A 24772-nucleotide genomic window follows, 5' to 3' on the forward strand; every position below is an offset into this window, starting at 1 on the left:
GCCAGGAAAACAATGGGAGACGGTAAAAAAGCGGACGTGACGAATAATGGAGTCTCAGATGATCGTCGTTGTCGGGGGAAACAAATGGCGAGGCGGGGGTGACGGTCTAGGGGGAACTGGAGGGGCCTTACCTGGCGGACCCCCAATGAGCAAAACTGCCAGAGACACTGCCTCCCTCAGGAGCCTGCGGCGGGCCGAAGCAGTTAAGGTGCTGGATGGGGGCTTCACCTTGGGACCTGGGTCAGCCGTATACTCACCCCCAGCCACCGACGGAGGGGCAGCTGCAGTGCTGTTTGGTGCAGGATGTGTGATGTGTGATGTGACACCGCCCCATAATCCCATAATTCTTTGTGCCCAGACAAATAGCTTTGACCCAGGTTAAAGTGCACAATATTACCAGCACAAGTACACAGATTTGCAAAAGCTTTTAAAATATCTTCAAAATCAACTTTATTATCAAATATACTATATATGCGTGATATACAGCATAGATAAACCATCTTGCAACCAACACAGACAAAAATAAAAATGGCAATAAGCCCATCGTTGTTTCAAAGGAACTCTAAGGAACCTGTCAGTCATATTACATGTTTCAGAATTAAGAATGTGCTCATCATAACAGAATTATAAATTTGATAATGTCCCTTAATTGTGCTCAATCCAAGAAAGCTGTGGGCCATGTTTTTAGCATCGTTTTTAGAGGATCCTATCAAAATGTTATTTCAGGGACAGTTTGTGACATCAATGTATAGAGACATTTCTGTTTTCCAAGGGTGGGTTAATCCATAATGGAGTAGGGGCTCAGCCACACTCTGTACTGTTGATTGAATTTATGATTACTGGCATGTACTGTGGGTCATTCAAAAATGTAATGGGGAAATAAATTAGTGTGTGCCCGAGGCCTTGATGCCCTATGTACACTCAGTGGAAATAATAACCTGCTGATTCAGAGTATGCCTGAGAGTCCTCACAGTTAATTGTCTTTGCAGGGAAAGCCAGGGAAGGACGGTGATTTTGGACAACGTGGATTCAGGGTAATGTGCTTGTGTGTGTGTGTGTGTGTGTGTGTTTGTGTGTATGTGAGAGACAGAGAGAGACAGACAGACAGACAGAGAGAGAGAGAGAGACCGACCTTGTATGTGGAGTTCAGTGTAATATGGTTTTCTTTAGGGCATACCTGGCCGCACAGGTGATCCAGGATATTCAGGGATCCCAGGAGTAATGGTCAGTAACTTCTCACAATATTTTGTTAGTTTCACAGTGGTCTGGGGCATTCTTTAAGACAATATTCTATTTTCAGGGTGAATTGGGTGACAGGGGCCCCCGTGGTCCTCCTGGAGATGTGAGTTTCCTACTTATGATTTATGTGCATTGTCAACATGTGGCATTCATTAATACAGCCCAACACTTTGCTTTGAGTCCTTCTTTTAATCAGTTCTTAAATATGAATAGATCAGATGATTAGGACAAATCTAGGGTGGCTAACATTCACATTTCAAATTGGTTACAGACTGTAAATGTTACAACATGATTTGAGGCCAATGTCTTGGACCCACAGACAATTGGCCCTGTGACTGAGCCAATCAAAGGATATCGTGGAGATCTTGGCTCCCCAGGCTTCCCTGGACCCACTGGACCGCAAGGTAGATGATAATGCTGCAAGTTAGTGACATTGTCATGGATAATAGCACCTTTCTTCCCATTTAGACAAATGACAACATCTTGTTCCCTTCATCTCTTTTGTCAGGTGTTGTAGGGTTTCCTGGACCTGATGGACCCCCAGGTGTACAGTCAAGAACAATCTGTGTCTGTCTGTCATCCACTATTTCCTCCCATCTCACTGTGTCACCCTATGTTATACAGGATCAGAGGGAATTTCTGTACAAGGTCCACGTGGTCTCAAAGGATTTCTAGGTCCCAAAGGGGATCCTGGTGACCCAGGCAATATTTATACAGGACTCCCTGGTCAGGATGGGGATCCTGGTGATCCAGGGCCTCAAGGGGAACAGGGCCCACATGGACCTCCTGACAACACGTGTATGTAATTTGTATATATTTTGTGTCTATCTATTTCTATTCTATTATCTAAATAATACAAATACCTTCATTGCATATGTCTTACCTGAGAGATGGTGTGGTTTCAGGAAAAGATCTTTATTTGAAAGCTAGTGTTTAATTCCCACCATTGTGTTGTTGTACTACTGCACTATTTGATTTCCTCATCTTACTTTGGTCATTGTTTTTTTTTTTTTGTTTTTTTTTTTTTTGTTTTGTTTTTAACAGTCAACATATTTAACCTATTTAGCCGTCAATATTTAGTGGAGATGGCATGTTTTAAATACTGTTGCAACACTGGTTAATTTGTTGTTGGTGTTGCTTGTAGCCATAGTTGTTATGGGCCTGCCTGGAATGAAGGGAATAAAGGGTATCATTGGACCACCTGGTTACAATGGGGTGCATGGAAAGAAAGGTATGAAATTCACTATTATTCACAAATGAAATAATCGCGTTTCAGTTAATTTCAAAATTGTTTGAGATTGCTACCCTGTTAGATCATATTTATTTATCGCTGCAGATGCTCTGCTACATGATGTTGTTTCCCAGTAGCATGTTTGATAGTGCTTTGCTTCCTCAGTCTACCTGTAGAATGAAAATGTTTAAGAATACTTTTTGTACTAAATTTTGGACATTGATGTATGTTATTCTGTGACAGGGGAGCCAGGGGAGCCTTGCTATAAGTGCAACAGAACAGGACCACCTGGCCCACCAGGGTCCCATGGTCCACCTGGTAATCCAGGTAAAACCTTTAATCACAGTCTACAGTTTCATTCCATGTTTAAATGTAGAATTAGAATGATCCTAGTAATGCTATTAATGCTGGAGAGGATCAAAAGTTTAAAACCTGTGTTCATGATGTAAGGATATGATCAAGGGCCAGGAGCCAAAGGTGATTCTGGCTACCCAGGACCTGGAGGGTTACCTGGAAGTCAGGTAAGAAAGTGATTGTGTAGATCAGGGATGTCAAACATGGGCCGGATCAGGCCCGCAAAAGGGTTTAATCCGGCCCAAAATGTGGTTACGTAAAGTATTAAAATGAACTGCAATTTCTCAATAAACTGCTGTTCTAAATGCGTCCGCTGGATGGCGCAATAGCAAGCAAGCTGTTTATACCGGAGCAGAGCAAGTAGGTCAACAAGCCAATCGGATGGCTCTTTTGTGTTTTGCCAGCGCAATTTACAGTTTCTTCTTTAGGATTTGATACTTTTCACCCTCATTGTCCCAAAATGTCGCTGTCAAAAAGGAGAAAAGTAGACGCAGAGTGCAGAGTGTTTCAATAAAGATGGTATTTTGTTTTGATAGTTTTGATAATGTTGTTGATGATACCATTCTAGGAGAGCGGAGAAAAGAGACGGTGGATGAACTGTTTCTCATCTGAAGAAACAGCAGTCCGTTTTTACTCGTAGCCGGGACGTCAGTGACGCTGCGGTCAAAGCTAGTTACCTCATTGCTAACAAAATTGCAGCGGCTTCCAAACCATTTAGTGAGGGCGAATTCATAAAAACATGCATGGTGACGGCAGCGGAGACCGTGTGCCCTGAAAAGCGACAGGCTTTTGCAAATGTCAGCCTGACGAGAAACACTATCGCAGACAGTGACTTGCAGTGTGATTCGGATTTGAGCAAATTTGGGCAAATTTGCCGCAGCTAGCGTGGACACATTTTACCAGAACTTCTTGCCAGGTTACCCCAACTTGAGATCATTCGCTGCAAAGCTGTTGACCATGTTTGGAACCACATATCTTTGTGAGCAGGTTTTCTATGTAATGAGCATTAATAAAACACACAGCCACTTGACACACATCCTGAAGCTGGTTGTCACTCAGAATGTGACGCCTGATATTGATGCGCTGCTGAAAGCTAAAAGATGCCAGGTATCAGGAGAAACACTACAACCTCATTTAAACTACTGCTCACTGAGGCATTTTGTGTTTGTTCTTTGTCCTCAGAATTTTCAAATAAGTTCAAGTGTTTCGTGATTAATAGTGATGTTGTGTTTGCCCTAATTTGGACAGTTTTAAACAAAGAAAACAATCTGAAGTTGTTTTTACATTTTATACCATGATTTTGCCGGTCCAGACCACTTGGGAATAGAAATTTGGAGTTTGACACCCCTGGTGTAGATGATATGCAAATAATTTAATTTAATTTAATTGATTTTGTTTGCTTGTTTTGTACAAATATGTGTAAACAGTCATTCCTCTCTGAAGGGTCCTATTGGTAAAACCGGATTTTCAGGCCTCCCTGGACCAAAAGGAGACCCATATTTTCACAACGGCCATGGGAAAAAGGGAGAGAAAGGGGACCCTGGACATCCTGGCAGGCCTGGTGTAAATGGCTTTCCTGGGCCTCCTGGATTACCTGGTCACAAAGGAGTTAAAGGTCCTGCTGGGGACTTGGTGAGAAATCTTGCAGTTTCACCATCATCTTGTCTTGAATCATCATCTTGTCTGTGAACAATGTCACAGTTAACAGGCTGTAGTGAGTGAAGATGATTGTTGAAACAATAAGTCTCATCCATTCTCTAGTATCCTTTCCCTGATGCAGATGGAGATAAAGGTTACTCAGGTCCACCGGGGCCTTTAGGCAGACCAGGACCAGATGGCTACTCTGGGCAGGTGGGATATGGGCCTGCTGGACCTCCAGGAAGTCCTGGAGAGGTAGGGGCGCCTGGCTTGCCAGGGCCTCCAGGAATTCCTGGTAAATAATCATATTGACGAGCATGAAGGAAATATGCTTAAGATTTTGCACAAAAATAGGACAGACACACTGAAAGACACTGTACGTCTTCTCATGTCTCCCTGATAACATTGCAGGTGAGAAAGGAGAACCCTCCCATGTCTGCATTAAAGGACTTCCTGGGCCACATGGATTTAGAGGTCCAGCTGGTTTACCAGGAAGATGGGGTATAAACGGATGGATGATCCTTCTATACAAACTTTGGATGATCTGTCTTTCATACTGACTTACAAATACCCAGGTGACCCAGGGAGTACAGGTTACCCCGGCAGAACAGGTTCTCCAGGACAGAAGGGTAAAAGAGGTGACACATTCCATGGAAAGCAAGGGGTCCCTGGGCAGAAAGGTACATAGTCTGTGTGCTATACTAAGAAATGAATCATATATATATATATATATATATATATATATATATATATATACACACACACTGGTATACAGTCGTGGTCAGAAGTTTTCATACACTAAAGCAAAAACTATTCAAGACAGCTTTAACTCAATTTGCCACCCAATTTGAATGGGGACATTTATGTGGTTATTCAATAATAACGTCTTCATCATTCTGCCTATGGGGCAGAACAGAATTTTTTACCTCAGATAGATATTAAGTTGATTTCCCCAAATGACCTCCGAATCTTGTGGTTCATAAGTTTACATACACCCAGGTATCTGGCCTATTTAACAGTAAATTTGTTGAAATCAGGTTGTGCAATCATTCATGGAATCATCCCTTTAGTATAGTGTTCATTCACATTGTGCAAAAGCCAAGGTGTACAAATTATTATTCTTATAAAATCTTGACTTTAAAGCTGCACTGCATTTCAACTTGAGACTTGTAATGGGAAAGTCCAAAGAATACAGCCATGACATCAGGGAGTGAACTGTTGCCTTGCATAAGTCAGGCTCGTCTCTTGTGACAATTTCAAGCCAGCTTGATGTACCAAGGGCATCTGTTTAGACAATTGACCAGAAATATAAGAACCTTGGGGGAAGAGACATAATGCCATGGTCTGAAAGGAAATGGAAATTAACATCCAGAGATGAAAAGCTATTGGTCAGAAAGGTGAAAATTAATCCCAAGACCACCAAGAAAGCCTTCTGCAATGAATTGGCTGCCTCAGATACAAATGTCTCAGTGTCCATGGTCAAGAGAGTTCTCCATTGACACGGGCTGTGAGGGTACTGGGCCAGAAAGAAGCCATTACTCAGAGAGAGACACAGAAGTGCTCAGCTAAAGTTTGCGAAAGAGCACCAGGATAAAAATCAAGCCTTTTGAAGAGTGTCATGTGGTCGGACGAGACGAATATTGAACTCTTTGGGCATAATGACCAGCAATACGTTTTCCGATGAAAGGGTCAAGCCTTTAAGCCCAACAACACCATCCTGACGGTCAAGCTTGGTGGAGGAAGTGGGGTTGCTTTGCAGTGTCAGGAACTGGTGAACTCCAGAAGATCAATGGAATCATGAGAAAAGAGCAGTACTTGGAAATATAGTAAGGAAACCTCAAAAAGTCAGCCAAATCTCTGCAGCTTGGTCGAAATTGGATCTTTCAACAGGACAATGATCCTAAACATACAGCAAAATTAGTTTCAAAACAGTTAACGTACAACAAGGTGAAAGTACTGGAGTGGCCTTCACAAAACCCTGACCTCAATCTGATTGAGAAGATGCAGTTTGAACTGAAGAAATGAGTCCGTAAAAGAAGACCGACAAATCTGACTGAGTTGTACCAAATCTGCCAGGAAGAGAAGCCCAAAATTCCAAAGGATTACTGTGAGAAGTTCATTGATGGCAAACGAAGGAACTTGATGAAGTTATAAAAGTTACCAAGTACTAAGCCCAGGTCTATGTAAACTTGTGACCCAGCAAAAAAGCAGTGTTCTGCAAAGAAATATCAGTAAATCTCAAATTATGAGGAATTTGTGCCTTTTCTTTTTATTTCCCAAAAGCATGGGAATGGCTTCCTGGATGCTAGTTTATTCATAATTCAAGTGTGTAACTTGAATTTAGCATGAGATTTAGTATAGGAGCATGCGCTGTATGTAAACTTCTGACCACGACTGTATATATACAGTCGTTTTATATTTCACCTACTGTACTGTGTGTGTGTGTGTGTGTGTGTGTGTGTGTGTGTGTGTGTGTGTGTGTGTAATGCTCAGGTGACAAGGGACAACGAGGTCTCCCAGGCCTTCCAGTTAGAGGCTTGCAAGGTCTGCCAGGCCGACAAGGTCCTTCAGGTCCTTCAGGACCAAAGGTCAGTAACAGATGGAAAATGTGCTTGTGAGAAGGTGAGCCCCCCTTCTCACCGTCCCCCCGCTCCTCCCTGAACTGAATGTGGGAATGCCGTCTTCCACTCGCGCACCGAGGCGCGTAAACACACACTCACTGCACGCACACACCGTCGTGGCGCTAAGTTTATAGGGAGGTGTGTACGAAAAGTTGCATGGGGCTCCGGGACCGTCTTACATTCTCCACCCGTTCATCACAACTCCCATTTTACTTTCTCAAAATGTTTATTTTCTCATTGTGCTTATGTTGGCTGTTTTGTATTAACTTATGCCCCCTCAGGAATGGTATGGCCTAATTGACTTTAGCTCACCATGTATTTAAAGAAGAGGTCATTCGGGCTGAGAGAGAGAGAGAGAGAAGGAGGCTTGGTTTTGGTTGGTGAAGATAATTGAAGAGAAAAAAATAAAGTCATTACAACTACATCGCTTTTTCCTGGCTATTTGTCTCAACAATCCAGTGGGTCCACATCCCAATTGTAGGGGTGACCACATCGGTCTCTTACAGTGCTACATATATTTTCAGTTTTAAAGGTTACATGTGTCTATTAATTGGCATTGTCTATGAAAAGTATTTCTAGATATCCAATGCAGAGCCAGCCCTGAGCATAGGCTAATGCTAGGGGCACCTTCATCCGTGGTGAGTCCCAAATACAGGGGGAGAAAAAAAAAATCAAGATGTCTGAAAGAACCATCTGGCGCCCTGGGAAGGAAAAAGGAAACAAAAGACGGAAAAACACAGAAAAACAGAGGAACAGTATCGTCAAGGTGATGAAGTGAATGAAACTGATATTTTAATGCATCATAGTAATTATCATTGTTGGAACCAGAGCCGCCGGCCACGCCCACACAACAGCATGTAATGCGGGCTGTGAGCGCAACGTCCGCACCGCGTCGGCACCAATGATCACAATACGCTGAAGATATTTCAAGATATGAATTTTATATCCACAGCACAGATGGAAGTGTACACAAATACACACAGTGAATCAATTTTCAAAATGACACACCGAACACAGACTCCGGCAGCCCAGAATAAAGCTGTGAATTCAACTAAAGCACAACATTGGTTGCATGGAACAAGTCCTAGTGAATGTTGACAAATAGAGTATAGAATTGAAAAGTGTTGGTAATTTAATGGGCCGATTTTTTTTTTTCGGTGGGCGCATGTAGCGCACTATAGGTCAATAACAACGGTGATGGTAAATGATGGTAGCAGCATGAAATTAAAACTATTCTCACCACAGTTTACTCACAATTTGGACCATTTCCATTTGTAACTATATACGTAATTACAGCATTCAGTGTAGTATAATTGGTTCTGTCCTGATTTTCTCCTTTTGTTGCTCAATAGTTTGATGTCGGCACTGTGATGTTATGGAAACTGAGTTAATGGAAAAATTTTAAAATCAAAATGATAAATTATTGTGTTAATTTTTTGGGGGGGTATCACAAAGCGCTGTGCTAAGGGCAAAACTGGGATATTTTGTTATATTTGATGGTTATATTTTACTCAAATAAATACAATCTTGAAAACACGCAGTTTTTGTGTGAGTTTATGAAAGTTGATTTTTAAGTTGACTGCAGTGGTGCAAGGGGGGTGCCAGCTAAAATCTTGCCGAGAGAATCAAACCTAGTGTGAGTTCCCAAAGCAAGCACAAAGTGACAACATTAGTGTTCTATACACGTTATTTTCAGGGTGATAGTGGCGCTGGATATCCTGGCCCTCAAGGACCTCAAGGACCACCTGGAGAGGACGGGGATCAGGCACCTTTGGGAGATCCTGGGTCCCCTGGCCTACCTGGGAACCCAGGATATCCAGGGAATGATGGATTTCCAGGAGACAAAGGTACAGTGCATACAAACACAGACAGAACCACATGATGGGAAAACACAATAGTCATAGTCAAGTATAATCTCGTTGCTGTGTTTTCCTTTATTACGTACAGGAAATAAGGGATCTGTAGGGCCAACAGGACCACCAGGTACTAAAGGTTCTTGTAAAGGTGGTCTGCCTGGGGCAGTGGGACCCGCAGGACCAGATGGTTCTTTCGGACAACCAGGTCAGTGAACATGGTCTTTAGTGTCAAATCTGGGAATAAAAATGGAAAACTATGTTATTACGCACCAGTCTAACATAAAAATGAGCCGAGAACCAGTATGCAGTCAAGGAAAACGGTGACCTTTATTCACTGAGCACAGCAAGTTAGAGCACAAGCACAGTTGTAAAAAAAAAGAAGATGAAGCTTAACTTAGGGGTTGAACCCAGGCCAACACAATAAACAAAACAATCTAACCCTAACTAAACCCTAAGTGAACAAAAACAAACAGAAATACAATCAACTAAACCGAACTCCCTACTCTAAGCAAAAACAGGAGAAAACAGGTCAGAAACAAACAGCAGTTCACCCCTACGGTTCGTGCTACAAGTGCTGGGATGTAGTGAAGTAGTTAGTTACGTGGCAGGTGATATTTACAGGGTGACATTAAAATCTGTCAGCTGTACGAACAAACGCTAAACCGCTAATGGCAACCGCCGGTTCACACTATAAGAAGCTTCACGGTATATCACTATAAACAAGCTCACCTCTCTCCAGCAGAAACAAAAGAAAAACACACAGGTACAACAGGTACAAAGCGTATAGATGCCCTACAGACCCTGCTGCGGGGGTTTAGCCTCTTTAAACCCATTGAGCTGTCAGCCAATCCACTTCAACCACAACCACTCTGGAACCACCAATGAGCTGGAGGCAATTTTTTGTCATAAATTTGCCCACATGTTGCTTCAAATTTAATCTCTTTGCCACTCCTTTCACAGGACCTAATGGTCTTCCTGGTGAAAAGGGATACCTGGGTGTTCCTGGGTTTGGTCATCGTGGCCCTGTTGGTGAACCTGGTCCCCCTGGGCAACCACTACCAGGTTTACCAGGATTAACTGGACCGAAAGGAATCAGGGGACAAAATGGGCTGTCAGGTCAACCAGGTATGTCATTTTTTATGCCTGCCCTAGTCAGTCATTATACTAACATTTACATATTTAATCCATACTAGCTGTGAAGTCAACTTAAATGTTTTAAATTCAGTTTCAGATTCAATAATTATGATGCCATGATGATTAGGGTTAGGGGTAGGGTTGTAAATTGTCACAGATGATTTTCTGCTTTCATTTTCCCTCAGACCTTTTTACCATTTATTAAGTATATTTCAAATATACATGTAATAATGAGCTGAAAGAAGAAGAATATCTTGCTACATTTCTGCACAATATATTTATGGTGAAGTCTAAAAGTTTTATTTGGATTACAACAGGACATAGAGGAGACCCTGGACCAGATGGGTTACCGGGACGTGGACTAGAAGGATTGCCTGGAAGTATAGGAGAACCAGGCCAAATTGGTACCAAATAATGCAGTCAAATCTCTTTATCTAAATCAACAAGATAATATCAGCGATAATGAATATCGCTGTGTCACCTTAAAATAACTATCTATGGCAATTGGGAGGTCTTCATCCCTTAAAGGGTATGTATTCACAGGCTACCCTGGCCGAGATGGATCGAAAGGTTTCCGGGGTTTACCAGGAATACGTGGGGAACCAGGTCCCAGAGGGCCCACAGGCCTTCCTTCACCAAAACCGATAGAACTTATTGGGCCCCCAGGAGATCCTGGCAATCCAGGTGATAACAATAATCATAGTAAATTTCAGATTTTTCCCCTTCTGTCTTTTGCCTAAATTCCGGACATGTTGTCTAATTGTCTGTAGTCATACATACATATTATTCAGCTTGTATGATGTTAATACTCAAATCAGTCGTTTCTCATTGTCAGGTTACCCTGGTCCAGGTGGTCTCCGTGGAGACACTGGAAATACTGGTCCACAAGGACAGAGAGGCCTGGCTGGACCACCTGGAACACTTGGACAAAGAGGTTATATATTTAAGTTTCAATTAAAAAACTTAAAGCAAACTGGATGTATGATTTTTAAAACTGTATATGCTGAGTGTTATCTGTGTCAAGGTCCCCCAGGTGACCCAGGTACTGATGGACTCCCTGAACGAATTAGAGGACCTGCTGGGTGGCCAGGGGATCAAGGAATCCAAGGTCCTCCAGGTATGACCTGTAGGCCAAACAGACAGTTTCTCACCAGTTTAAATCATATTAGTGATTATTGATTGTGTTTTATATCATAAATTCACACGTCAAAAACATACTAGGATTAATAGGTCACACTAAATTGGCTGTGTGTGAGTGTGTGCGTGAATGGTTGTCTGTCTTTCATGTTGCCCTGCAATGAGCTGGCGACTTGTCCAAGTGTACCCTGACATTCACCCATTGACAGCTGGGATCGGCTCCAGCACAACTGCAAAGCAAGGAGCAAGCTGGAGAAGATTAATTAATTAATCATGCTCAGGTTATGATTATTATGAAACCCTTGTGTATCTTGCTGGGTTAAATCGTAGGCAACTGGACTTCTAGTTTACTTGAAGATGTTTAACCCAGCAAGATACCATGACCTGGATGACTGAGAACCTTCATAGACAATTGAATTGAATTCACTATCAATATGGGTCTAACAGGGTGCAGGTATTAAACAACAATGAAGAGGGTATACTAACCTTATGCTTAACCTTAAATAGCATAAAATTGGTGCAGTTATAAAGTCATTACTCTGCATGTTCCTACTGAAATTAATTGCATCCTTTCATCTTCACAGGGCCTAAGGGAATAGAAGGAGACAGAGGAATACCAGGAGGGCAAGGTCCAAGTGGTACATCAGGTTTAAATGGCTACAAAGGTGACAAAGGTGAACCAAACTATGGATACGGCTCACCTGGACCTGTTGGACAAAAGGTACTGATGATTGATATAGAATGTTGCAGTCTTGTACTTGCACTGCTCCACACAATCCTATTTGTTCATATAAAATACAAATAACTACACAATTAAGAAGGTATGTATAATGTAGCATGATGGGGAAGGCAGTTGTGAGGTTTCCCAGCATGCTTTGCTACAGAGTGTCTGACAGTTAGAAAATAACTGAAAAGAGCACTTGGCACCATGAATGAGGCTGTGTGTTTGAGTGATGACCTCCCTGCTTTGATGCTTTTGTTGGTGTGAGAGCATAATGAAGAGCTACATTTCTGGAAGTTCAGTGGTGCGCAGAGCTGAGTTTCCTTACAAGAACCAAACCACCCACCACAATGTGTTATGGGTAGTTGGTAGAAACAGGGCTAGGGGACAGGAGGGTGGCCAGTTCAAGTCCAGCTGCAGACCACAGTATGGGACAAATGCAGAGGAAAAAATGTTGGGTCTGTAAAAGATGAAAATACGTTTTGTTTATTCTTGTTTCCTTTTCAGGGGGAACCAGGACCAATCAGCCCTGATGTGATGAAGGGTCATAAAGGAGAACCTGGGTTGGCTGGGCCCACTGGGCCACCGGGATATCACGGGATCAAAGGAAACCAAGGACCTCATGGACAGAATGGTTATTAATGAACTGAAATATTTGGCTGTATATTAATGTATTACTATAACAATAAATTCTCCCAACTCATTTCCATCTGAACCATGTTTATCCAGGTCCACCAGGCTATCCAGGGCCAAAAGGTTCAGACGGGCCTCAAGGAAGCAAAGGAAGGCGAGGGCCCAATGGCCCAGCAGGCAAAGTCTTTTAAATCTATTTTTAATGTGCTTTCTGGCGAAAAGAAAAGAATGAGCATTTTGCTTATTCTTATTGATACTATTTTTAAGGACACTTTAAATATTACTAATTTAAGACTGATTACATGTAGTCTACCACTTATTTTATCATAAACTTTTTCATTAGGAAACCCAGGCCCACCAGGAGTCTCTGCTTATCCAGGTCCTAAAGGCAACCTAGGCCGGGATGGGATTCCTGGACCACCAGGGATGAAAGGAGACAGTAGTAAGATGAATGACAAAAATACCTGTATGGTGCAATGAAATCATAACAATCCAACTGTGATTATTATTATACTAAAAAAAACACCAAAAGTTTTCGTTTTTTCTTCTGGACATGTTTAATGATAATGTCTGGTAAAAACACTTTTAAAGTCATGGAGATTACTAAAGCTTACTCATTCATCATTTTTTCTGTGCAGTTGTGATAAAGGGGGCAGCTGGTCCACGTGGCCCCAAAGGTCAGCCAGGTGAGTGTCAGGTAGTTCTTCTTTCAGTCCCAACTGTCTTAGTTTAAATTTTGGCAAATGGCAAGAAAAGGCAACTTGTTAATTTAAGTAGGTATTTTTTACCAGTGTTGTCCCATTGGCAAACGAGTTGTTCAAAAGAACAAATGTTTTGAGTGAACAAACGGTACTGAATCACTTGCTGAAAAGATTTGTTCATTCACAGTTTAGCTCAGTGCAGCAGCAACGGTTTAAACATCAGAGATTATTGCAGACCCGTAGATCAGTTAAAAATATGTAACTCATGTTTGGGGGTAGGGGAGTGCGTATGGAACAATTTGTCATCCTATTGATACCCATGTACCTGAATTAATTGGAAACACAGTAGATTTTGACCAGTTGATTGAGTATTCTGAAATCCCAGAAAATCTCTTGATGAGTGAAATTGTCTCAAGGATGGTTTGAGGCTTCTAGGAAAGTCAATACATCATCTGCGTAAAGGCTTACTTTATGCTGCGAGTTTGAAATTTTAATCCCTTTAAAATTAATATTTTGTCAAATTGCTGCAGCACATGGTTCGACAGATATGGCAAAAAGGGAGGGGGAGAGGAAACAACCCTGCCTGGTGCCCCACTGGAGATTGAAGCCAGTGGAGGTTTGGTCATTTGTCCTAACTGAGGCACTCGGTGAGCAGTATAATGTTCTAATCCAGTCAATTAAGGATTTCCCAAAGCCAAAGTTGTTCAGTGTGGTGAATAGAAATTTCCAATTTACTCTATCAAAGGCTTTTTCTGCATCCAGCGAGAATATGGTGGCTGTATTATTATGGATAGTGCAGTAATGTATAACGTTTATCAGTCTGCGCAGATTGATTGTTGAGTGTCTGCTCTTAATAAATCAAGTATGATCAGGGTGCATTATCCATGGGGTGATTTTTTTCAAACGCTGACCTAGAGTTTTGCAGAATATTTTAAGATCTGCATTTATAAGTGAAATTGGGCAGTAGTTGGATGGAAGTGTAGGATCTTTGTGTGGCTTGAGTAGTAGACAAATGGTCGCCTTGTTCATAAATGTTGTGAGGTTGCCATTTTCTTTGATGTCTTTTACCATTCTGACCAAAGTTCTTTGTAAAATTCTGCTGGAAAGCCATCTGGACATGGGGCTTTTTTATTAGGCATTTGTTGTAGCACTCTCCGGAGTTCCTCCAGTGGGGGAAGAGAGGGGGTTTTACCCCTCTGTTTTAATTTATAGCTAGCTAAGTACATGTGAGGGAACTGTGGTGAGTGGAGTGTATTACCTGCTTTTGGTAAATGGGTTTCCTGTAACAAGACAATGTGTTTATGCTGTAGATATGATAGACTTAGATATGCCTTTTGAAAGCAACGTTACTTGTAAAGACCATAACATACTTGGGTGGACTCAGAGCACCCATGCAACATTATGACACTTCCTTGGACGTATAACAATGTAATGCACAACATGTAAGGAAATTTCACGGGCGACTCCTGCACGTGAATGAACTCGACTATGGAAGCTCTGATGACTGAGGATATTCCGCTCATAGACGCTGGAGTCTTTTCTGGATTGTGACATACTTGCTAGCCTCTGAGTTGCCCGACTTTTTAACAATGTCAATCTTTTCTTGAAAAGTCAGTCTTTAAAATGTCTTGTGGTGCGACCAAACAACTATTAAATCCACACAACTATATTTTTTCTCATTCAACTCACAACAGATGCAATTTGCTAGCTCTGTCCTGCATGCCCTATGACTATCCAATAAAAGGGTGTGAATATGATGATGTCACTGCTAGATGGCCGTGGTGTCCTCAACTCACAATCTGGTTAACGCAACAATTTGATCAACACTCATTTTATGCTACAGGGCCCAGGAAGATTTCTTTGACCAGCAACAACTGTGACTGGATGAGTGCATTTGGTTGATAATACACGTTTGGAAGCAGCACAACTAGGGGGAATGCTATGAAAGGAAAGGAGCAGACCATTAGGTATTATTTAATTCTAATATAAACATAAGTCCGTTATTCAGATATTTTTAGACCAGTAGAGAAGGTCTTGAACATGCCACCACTGGGAAAGATGCATGTACACTCAACCTGATGAAATGGTATTTGTCTTCTGATTTATTCACTATGGGACCTGGTTTCAAAAATGATCGTATTCCCACACCACTTCTGTGTGGACAAAAGGTCTATGTGATTAAAAAAAAACAACTTTTGTGCATTCACCTGAACTCATCTCCATGCGGACATGGCCTAACTGCAGATAAATACAGATTACAGATACATATTTACAGACCACTGGGGAACAATCAATCAGTAACATGTTTTACTAAGTTCAGTGATAACATTGTTCATTAGTGCATACTGCCCACATTTTTTGTTTACATTCTTGAAGGTTAAATGGCAACCTACCTACCTGACCAAGTCCTTCCACCCGTACAAAACCCATCCTTATTACTGTATCATGTTGGGGTTGTAGCAATAACCCAGTTTTTGTTCATGGGCAGCACAGGGGATCTTTTAGATTCAATGGATCATGTCTCTGCGCACAAAGGAAAGAGGCAACAACGAGTTTTAAGATATGTATTTATTGACTAAATACTAATAACACACATATGATACTAAAATGACAAAACACCAGACAAACAAAGAACAGACACAGAACGTAAAAGAAGACAAAAGGTAAACTCGGGGTGATGGTGATAGGAGAAAGTTATTGATCAATTATTAATCCCTTAATAACTGAACTAATGACTAACCTATCGTATGTGAGAATCACTGCTGATGAGCAGTGTGTGTTCGTGCGTGTGTGTGTGTGTGTGTGTGTGTGTGTGTGTGTCAGTTACTGGACTTTTGACATCAACTCTTATGAGCAGCTCAGAGATGTAACAGCCTACTTGACTTCAGGAGCTGAGGCTGGGACCCAGTGATGCTGGATTCTGCATGCGACGTCTCCAAAGTGGGTTGTCCTTGAACGGCGTCGTGTTCTCCAGATGTTTGGTCCTGACGATGGCGCTTCCTGATCAGCGACTTAGTGCAACCCGCCAGCGGTTCCTTAGCTGGTGATTGTCTGATAGCGCTGGAGGCTTCAGATGCAGTTTGGACTGCAGGTGGCTCAGAGTTTGGGTCAAACGTTCTGGTAACGATCTGACAAAAATGATTCCTGGTTTGTGGAGAGGATTGAAACGTTGGCTAGGCGTTTGTGATCCTCGAAAACAAGAATCTAAAACTCGTAAAAATGAAAAGAAGAAAAATAGGATTTGTTACAACAAAGCGGTTTGCTAGTTGTAGTCTCCAAAATAAAAGTGTAAAAACTTTGGTTTAACTCTAGGCACTAATACTCAAGCTTAAGAGGCACAACTTGGTTACGAGGAAAGAAAGCGAAGGCTAAGCTGAACGAACGTGCGGCACAAACTTGAAGAATTCTGTAGGAGCAAGAGTACAGAACTCTGGTAAAAGAAAAAGGAGTGCTCAAGGAAAAATGTTGGAAAAATGGTTGCTCCGAAAGTGGTCTGAAGGGAAAATGGTTTGCTCTGCTCTGCTCTGCTCGTAGGACAAAGGGTGTGTTGCCCTTTTATCATGAGAAGAGGTGGTTTCAGATAACTCATCACTATGCATGAATTGGTCAAGTTAATGTCCAATCACACCTCAAGTAACAAGTTGGAGGAGGAGATACTAGTTGTAATTTACAACTGGTGGGCTTGGTGCCTGTACCTGCCCCCAGGAGACACGGATCTGTGGTTTGGAGCCAACGATTAATCTTTTGTGTTAACGTTCTCCAAACACCATGACCCAATGTGTGAACTCTTGTAAACTACTGGCACAGAATGTATCATGAGGTTAAAGAATAGATATCCTAGTACAACTAGTATAACTAAGCATCATTACGTATCTAACGATAAGAAAGAATCAGGATCTGTAAGAAGATGACATATGAAATGGTTCAAGGATACTAGAATAAACATTCTAGAAGAAAGAACATCGAGAAAAGACGTATCAGCATTACACATTTCACGTTGGTGAAGTCTGTAGCAAGGCATCAGAGTACGTCATCAGAAGAGGGAACATTGTTGAATATGAAACATCAAAACGTCCATGATTCTAGTATCAACCTCAGGTAAACTGGTAGTAAACAAGTAATGTTCTTATATCCGAGTATATAACATTACCATGAGACACATAATATGTTTAATACATTTGTTAGGTTACAAATGAAACAAAGGGATCTCAGAGTCTCAGTCCTGCTCAGGAATGCAGGAGAAGGTCTGGAGTTCAGTTTGGCCCCCAAAGAAGAGAGTGGGGGAGTTTGAGGTTTGGGTCTTTGTCATAAACAGAGTCATAAACTGTGGAAGGGAGGAAGGTTCTTCTCCCTGCAAGGTGTTTGTCTAATGTCAGCAATGACATCTTTATGGTTTGATGCCCAGAGAGTGAACTTAGAGGAAGGAGGCCCATTCAAGATGGCTCTTGGTGCCATCTTGATAAGGAGGTTCTGTGTTGAGGAGAACTCAGCAGGGGTCATGCTGGTGTGACCTCAGATGGGCTGATTCACAAGTGGTGAGAAATGGATGTGGAGGAATGATACCAAGCAGGGTGTCCGCTACAGGGTGAATAAATGAGCAATACAAAGAGTTTACAAAGAGTTTGTCATCCAGTACTTTAACCACCACTGGTTGCGAAGGTAAATGATTAAACTGACATATACTAACAGTGATGACGTCTATCAAAAACTGAAAAACAATACCTCTCTTTGGTTAACTTGTATTTATTGTGGTCGCAATATCTATGAAATCCAATAATTGTCACTCCAGCAGACATCATAAAGGCACCAAGCCAGCACCTTGCTGCATTTACCTGACGGTCAGGCTAATTTGTAGTATCACGATATCACACCCTCTAGTGTCCTGGATAAATAAAATAAAATATTGTTCTCCAAACATCTTGTAAATATTTTTACAGGGATGGCTGTACCAATGAAAGAAACTACATTACACATAAATGCCCCCATACCATCTGATAAGAAAACCTCTTTAGTGAAGTCTGACACAGCTGTTGACAGTAAAATGGGTGATTTATGCAAATATTGCTATTCTATAGGACCTTCCGGGGATCATGGTCCACAGGGTCTGGTTGGTCAAGGAGCTCCTGGACCAATAGGAGATAAAGGATTTCAAGGCTTACGTGGGGTCACTGGTCCAAGAGGGATACCAGGACAAGAGGGAATTTGTGTTTCTGGGCCTAAAGGTGATCAAGGTCTTCCTGGCAACCCCGGTGATTCAGGTGAGGAAGTACAGTTGACAAAAATATTTCACTTTTTTGGAAGTGATACTTCAAATATTGATTTTCACACAAAAGGTTATTCAAACAAACAAATAAATAAAGAAATAATATGAAATATGAACACTACAAAACCTTAAAATCCATCCATCCATCCTCTTCCGCTTTATACGGGCCGGATCGCTCGGGCAGCAGCCTGAGATGTGACGCCCAGACTTCCCTCTGCCCAGACACCTCCTCCAGCTCTTCCAGGGGGACCTCTAAGCGTTCCCAAGCTAGCCGAGTGACATAGTCACTCCAGCGTGTCCTGGGTCTTCCCTGGGGTCTCCTCCTGGTGGGACATGCCTGGAATACTTCCCTCGGGAGGTGCTCAAATCCAAGTGATCCCAGTGATATTTATTGGTATTCTTGCTGTATTAGGTTATCAAGGTCCTCCAGGTCCTCCAGGTCCCGTTATGCCTGGGTTGAAAGGAGACAAAGGGGACCCAGGTTATGTTGGCAGGCCAGGCTTTAATGGACGTGATGGAGATCCAGGCCCTTCAGGACCACCTGTGAGTTCTCACATGACTGAATTGCAGAAGCACAGCCATCATGAAGGAAAATTCAACATTCTGCATTCATGTTTTACTTTACAGCTTTGTTTTTATTTTATTTTTATTATTTGTTTTCTAGAAAAATGCTGAGACCTTATATTTTATCTTTCCTTTTCTGTTTGATTTGCTCTTGAAGGGGGCAAGAGGCACACCTGGAAACCCAGGTCCAAGAGGTGATTCTGGTCCACCTGGAATCCGAGGACACGCTGGTAAATCATCACAACCATCAGTTAGCTTTGTCCTGCATTCTGTTTATCAGATAACCTTATTACATTTTTCTTTTGATAAGCTACATCTGCCACCTGGGATGGGTAGTTGTCCATGATAATAATAAAATCAGCCAGTAGAGAAGGTTTGACTTTAGAGGAGTTTAAGTTTTTTTATAATGCTAAGCTTAGGTTGAGTTAGTGAATAGAAATGGACAGTAAATCACACTGAACGAGAAACAAATTGTTTTAATCATTTAATGTTTTAGGTTACAATGGAGACCCTGGATACATCCCAGGTCCACCTGGTCCACCTGGGATGAAAGGTTTTCCTGGACCACCTGGTGCGTCAAAGGTCTATTAATTATGGAGAGCTATTGTCTTTGTGTCACCAACTTCCCACTCCATACAGAAGCAGTGGCAGTCTAAAAATATCTTATCCTCTTAGCCTCTTGGATGAGCAGTGAAGCGTCTTCAAACCAACTGGCAAATCTTTTTGCCTAAAATTTAACCCAGGAAGATTTGGTGAGTTATCACTCCTGTGCTATCCATGCAGGCTATAAAGGTGAACCAGGATATGGCAGATGGATATATGAACCAGGACCTCCTGGAATACCTGGTCTCCCTGGCAATCAAGGACCTCAAGGGAACTCTGGACCACCAGGACCACAAGGCCCTCCAGGTCTAAGATTTAAACTCAGCTAGCTTTTTTTACTAGACTGTACTGCTCAACATTTTGCGAGTTAAGTTCTTGCAACCAGTGCAGTTGTTTTTTACATGTTCTGTGTCGTGTTGTTATATATTCCTCACTAAAACAACAATATTAAAATGAATAACTTGTGTATAACACACAATTTTGGATTAGGATATAATAGGGGAAAAATAGTGGCAAGTATTGTCCAAGAATCCTGAGAGTTTTTGTTCCAGGCCCACAGGGTGCCAAGGGAGAACGTGGTTCCAGCCCAGCTGGTCAACAAGGATTTGACGGTCATAAAGGAGAAAAAGGAGCTGCAGGACTGCCAGGTCTGTGCATATGTTTGGATTGATTGATTGATTGATTGACATATGGGGCTCTGTTTCGATGAATGATGCACAGGGCCAAATGGGGAACGCAAGTGTCTTTCCTAGGCAGCACAGACATCATTTCCAGACTCTGTGCTCGGATGTGCTCCAGTAACTAACAATTGCATTTGCACTGGTCGGGGCGTGCCGGTCTATAAAGGAGGAGTGGTGGTCACAGTCACAGCGCATTGCTAATTAGCTTTCACAGGCTTCTGACTGGAAAAAAAAACGGTCGAAAGACAGTGACGCATCATGACCATGTCATGTCATAATCATGTCACTGTTAATTTAAGAGCTCATCATCAAGATGTGTCTCTATAGCACAACACCCTGCTGAGACACACACACACGCAAGCGATCACAAATCAAACCATGAGTTTGTACATGAGTATATTCATCAAAAGCCCGTCTTTATAATATTACTAATGCTAACAATATTACTGTATTTTCCGGACTATAAGTCGCGCCGGAGTACAAGTCGCACCAGCCACTCCTTGGGGGTGAACCGCACAGTTGTGTTTCTTGGTAAATCCTCCGCCATGTCATCTAACTAGTGATCCAATGAGACTCATGGCGGTTTTTATTTGAAGGGGATGGGAGCTGACAATCTGTTTATTACACGTTACAACCAAAACACACACACACATCTGACAAATTCAGAGGCTAAATCCAACCCCTTTGGACGTTGTGCCAGTCGATCTAAGTTGGTCCAAATAGGAGCAGTAGACAGGAATGCCCCATGCGCTCTGTGTTTGGCGCTGTGTGTCTTGCTTTGGCATGTTCGTAAAATAGAGCCCATGGTGTTTTTGTGTTCCCTGTAGATAGCTGTCCAACATATCATGGTGATCACTGCACTTATAATGGTATCATTACGGGTCATGGATGGCGCAGCAGCCTTTAGTTTGGTCATTGCGAAGAGTCAGTGAATGGGATGAAGTTGCAATAGCTGACGTTGATACCTGTTTTAATATAAGAGGGTGATCACCATGCTAGCAGCCAAGTAAAATGTGCTCAGTCTCTGCATGAAATGATGTTATATGAGTTCGTGAAATTGATGAGAGAATCAGCTTGAACCTTTCTTTGTTTTGTTTTTTTTAAATTAAACAACTAACTAATAAAATCCTGCTGCAGGTCCACCAGGCAGAACTGGCAAGCCAGGACGTAAAGGTCCTCATGGCTTGCCAGGCAAAGGTGTTGAAGGCAAACTTGATTTCCTGATAGCCCGACACAGTCAGAGTAGTCTTGTCCCTGAATGCCCTCAAGGAACCAACCTGATCTATTCTGGTTATTCCTTCCTTTTCATAAATGGAAATGAGAGGGCCCACGGCCAGGACATTGGTAAGAGCATGTCATGAACAAACGCAACATCAGTATCACAATACCCTTCTGTTCTTACACATCAAACTGTCTCCCAGGCACCATGGGAAGCTGTCTCCCTCGCTTCTCTGCCATGCCCTTCCTCTTCTGTGACACTGAATCTAACTGCCGCTATGCTTCTCGTAATGACTACTCTTACTGGTTGTCAACGGACACACCTATGCATCCCACCATGATTGCCATCACAGGTGATCAACTGGTCTCCTACATCAGCAGGTGGGACAGGAATACTTTCACAGATATACACAGACCTATGTCTCACTGTATATTCCTCATACAAATACCAAGCAATCTCTTGCAATATAATGTTGGTTCTATTCACTTTGCTGACTATTTATATATTATGTATACGTGTGTGTATGCCTGTTCACATTTTAGGTGCTCAGTGTGTGAAGCTACCTCCAATGTCATAGCAGTCCACAGCCAGACAGTAGTGATACCAGAATGCCCCAGAGGCTGGGGTTCCCTCTGGACTGGATACTCATTTGTCATGGTAAAAACAACTCTCTCCCCATAAATCTATACGTCTTTTCATTTTCTTCTGTGTCCTTCTTCTTCAATCTCCATTTGCTCTAGCAAACGGGTGCCGGTGCAGAGGGTTCTTCCCAGCCCCTGGTCTCTCCTGGCTCATGTCTTGAAAGTTTCCGACAAGTGCCCTTCATCGAGTGTCATGGCAGGGGAACGTGTAATTACTACCCGGATTCCTATAGCTATTGGCTGGCATCACTGAGTCACGACATGTTCCGGTAAAGCATTCTAAAATCAATAGTAATCGTATCGGTAGTGGATCTAGTTTCCAGGTTGTGGTCGATTATTCTTAAATAGCTCCACACGTCATAATTTTAACTATTTGTCTTTTATTGTATCTGTGTTTGTCTTGTGTGTCTCCACAGTAAACCTCATCCCCAGACAGTGAAAGGACATTCTGTACAAAGCGTCATTAGCCGCTGTCGGGTCTGCAGAAGATTGAAAACCTAATACAATTGATGGATCTGTTTTAGGTAGTATGAACAGGATCAATGTCAAATGTGTAATGTGTATGAGAGAGCTGAAGCAACGCAGTGTACATTGTTGTTATTTAATCAACTGGTTAATTCCTGTTACAAGATATGAGCCTTTCACAAAAATACCCCTCAATATTTAGCATGAAAATCATTTGAATGGCAGTTGCGAAGCAAGAGCCAGTAATAATAATTAATAAAATTTATGGAATATTTCGTGATCTACTACATCTTCCTGAAGCTGCTTTGTGCCTTGGCCGTGTACTTATTGTACTGCTGCGCACTCAAGCCTCAATGACAACTAAAACAAGTTGTGGTTGGGAGAGTAACAAATTGTATGTACATTATAATTCTGTTACTCCTGTCCACCTATATTTGTAGGAAGCATTCACACTAGCCTTATTTATTTTGGTAGAAATGATAAGGATTTTTGATAAGGATGAACTTTGTCAGAGGACTATTAGTAGTAGTACTCAACCACAGGATAGCCATATGTATTGCAAGCTATGACTGATCGCCTGCATGGTGAGATCCTGCTTCTAACCAGTGTTTGAAGGTTCTTGTCCCGAAGTGTAAAATAAAACCACACAGAACTGGGTACTTGAGCCCTTTTGTTTTTGTTGTGTCAATGGTTCCAAACTATGTCTGGACATGTGCCATCAGTAAAATGTTAAACATGTGGTTGAAGAAACAGCAGCAGTCGTAGTAGTAGTAGGACAAACCTGTTAGAATTTAATATGTTTAATCCTCTCAAGTCTGCTGACATGTTCTCAATGTTGTATCCTCTATATTGTATCCTTTATATTGTGGCGATCTTGGGTTCTTGCTAGGAAACTCAGCTCTGTCCACTACTGGACTTCAGGATACACAGCTCTTTATTATGCACCGACACCACAAACACATGAATGGAGGGAGGTCATCACCCTAACATACAACCTCATTTATGGTGTCAAGTGCTTATTTCCTAACTGTAATTATAAACTAAATAGATAAACAAATTTAGAGTGCTCTTTTCAGTTATTTTCTAACTGTCAGACACACTGTAGCACTGCATGCTGGGAAACCTCACAACCAACAACTGTGTCCGGGTCTTGTTGATGTCGAGCCTCTGGCAGATGTAGCGATATTAGTATCACTGGGCAGCATATGAACCTAAAGCTCAATAGATCCTTGTTCCACACAACAAAAGAAGATACAAACACTGAATTCTAAATGTGAAAGAATTTATTTCCTAGCACAACACACTAACCACATAAGAAAGTAAAGGGGGAAAGAGATAAGTAATTAAACTTCAGCAGAGTAAAATGATAGCTCTATGTTTAGAGGTGTGTGATGTGTGTATGTCTCATCAAAGATGGTGTAAGAGGAAATAAACTAATGAGTGATTATTGATTCGCTAATCATCAAAGTTTGGAATGTTTAATTATGAATTGCGTCGTAATTCAGTCGTGGGTGTATTAAATTTGGACGTGTTATGAACCTTCTGACATGAACGTTTCGGAGCGCACATGAGTAGAAGCAAGCCTACTTTGAGCCGTCCCTGGTTAGGAGCGATGGGCTGGGACCACCGGGGTTTCACCGCTTCTCCAAGTGGATGTTTCTCAGATCCGCTGAGTCTGCGCCGGCTATCGGTCCTGCCTGGTCATCTCCTAGCAACGCTGATGTCACGGGTTTTGATAGGCGGATCCAAAGATGGAGGCAACGACACACAGAGAAACGGATAGCGAGTGACAGGCAATTTATTGCACAGACAAGATGGTACAGCCAGTACACGAGCAAGCATAAACAGAAAATCAGCCTAAAGAAAACAACAATCGCTGCTCCGTGGCGAGCGGGCAGGACACAGGCGACCGACAAAAGGAAATCGACCGCAAGGGCGAAAAACAACGCGTAAGCAAACACAAAGCGCTCCACAGAACAAGAGGGAGGAAAACGGACGGAAACAAACAAAAGCGTGCGCTAAGGCGGTAACCGGAACGAAAAAAGGAAACGGATGAAAATAGCGATAGTAAA

General features: G+C 42.1%; 1 protein-coding gene across 1 annotated transcript; it reads left to right on the forward strand.

Annotated features, from left to right (window-relative positions):
* Positions 1 to 21259: 21259 nt before the first annotated feature.
* LOC144739101 (collagen alpha-3(IV) chain-like) lies at positions 21260 to 22712 on the forward strand (the record flags this gene model as incomplete). Its single annotated transcript, XM_078622085.1, has 6 exons — positions 21260 to 21299; positions 21513 to 21719; positions 21797 to 21974; positions 22137 to 22251; positions 22335 to 22504; positions 22652 to 22712. Coding segments are annotated over exons 1-6 (771 nt in total), but the record flags the coding sequence as incomplete, so codon positions are not given.
* Between the last annotated feature and the right edge of the window lie 2060 nt (positions 22713 to 24772).

This window comes from Lampetra planeri, unplaced genomic scaffold (assembly GCF_965212315.1).
Source record: "Lampetra planeri unplaced genomic scaffold, kcLamPlan1.2.h2 scaffold_1300, whole genome shotgun sequence".
Taxonomy (NCBI): Eukaryota; Metazoa; Chordata; class Hyperoartia; order Petromyzontiformes; family Petromyzontidae; genus Lampetra; species Lampetra planeri.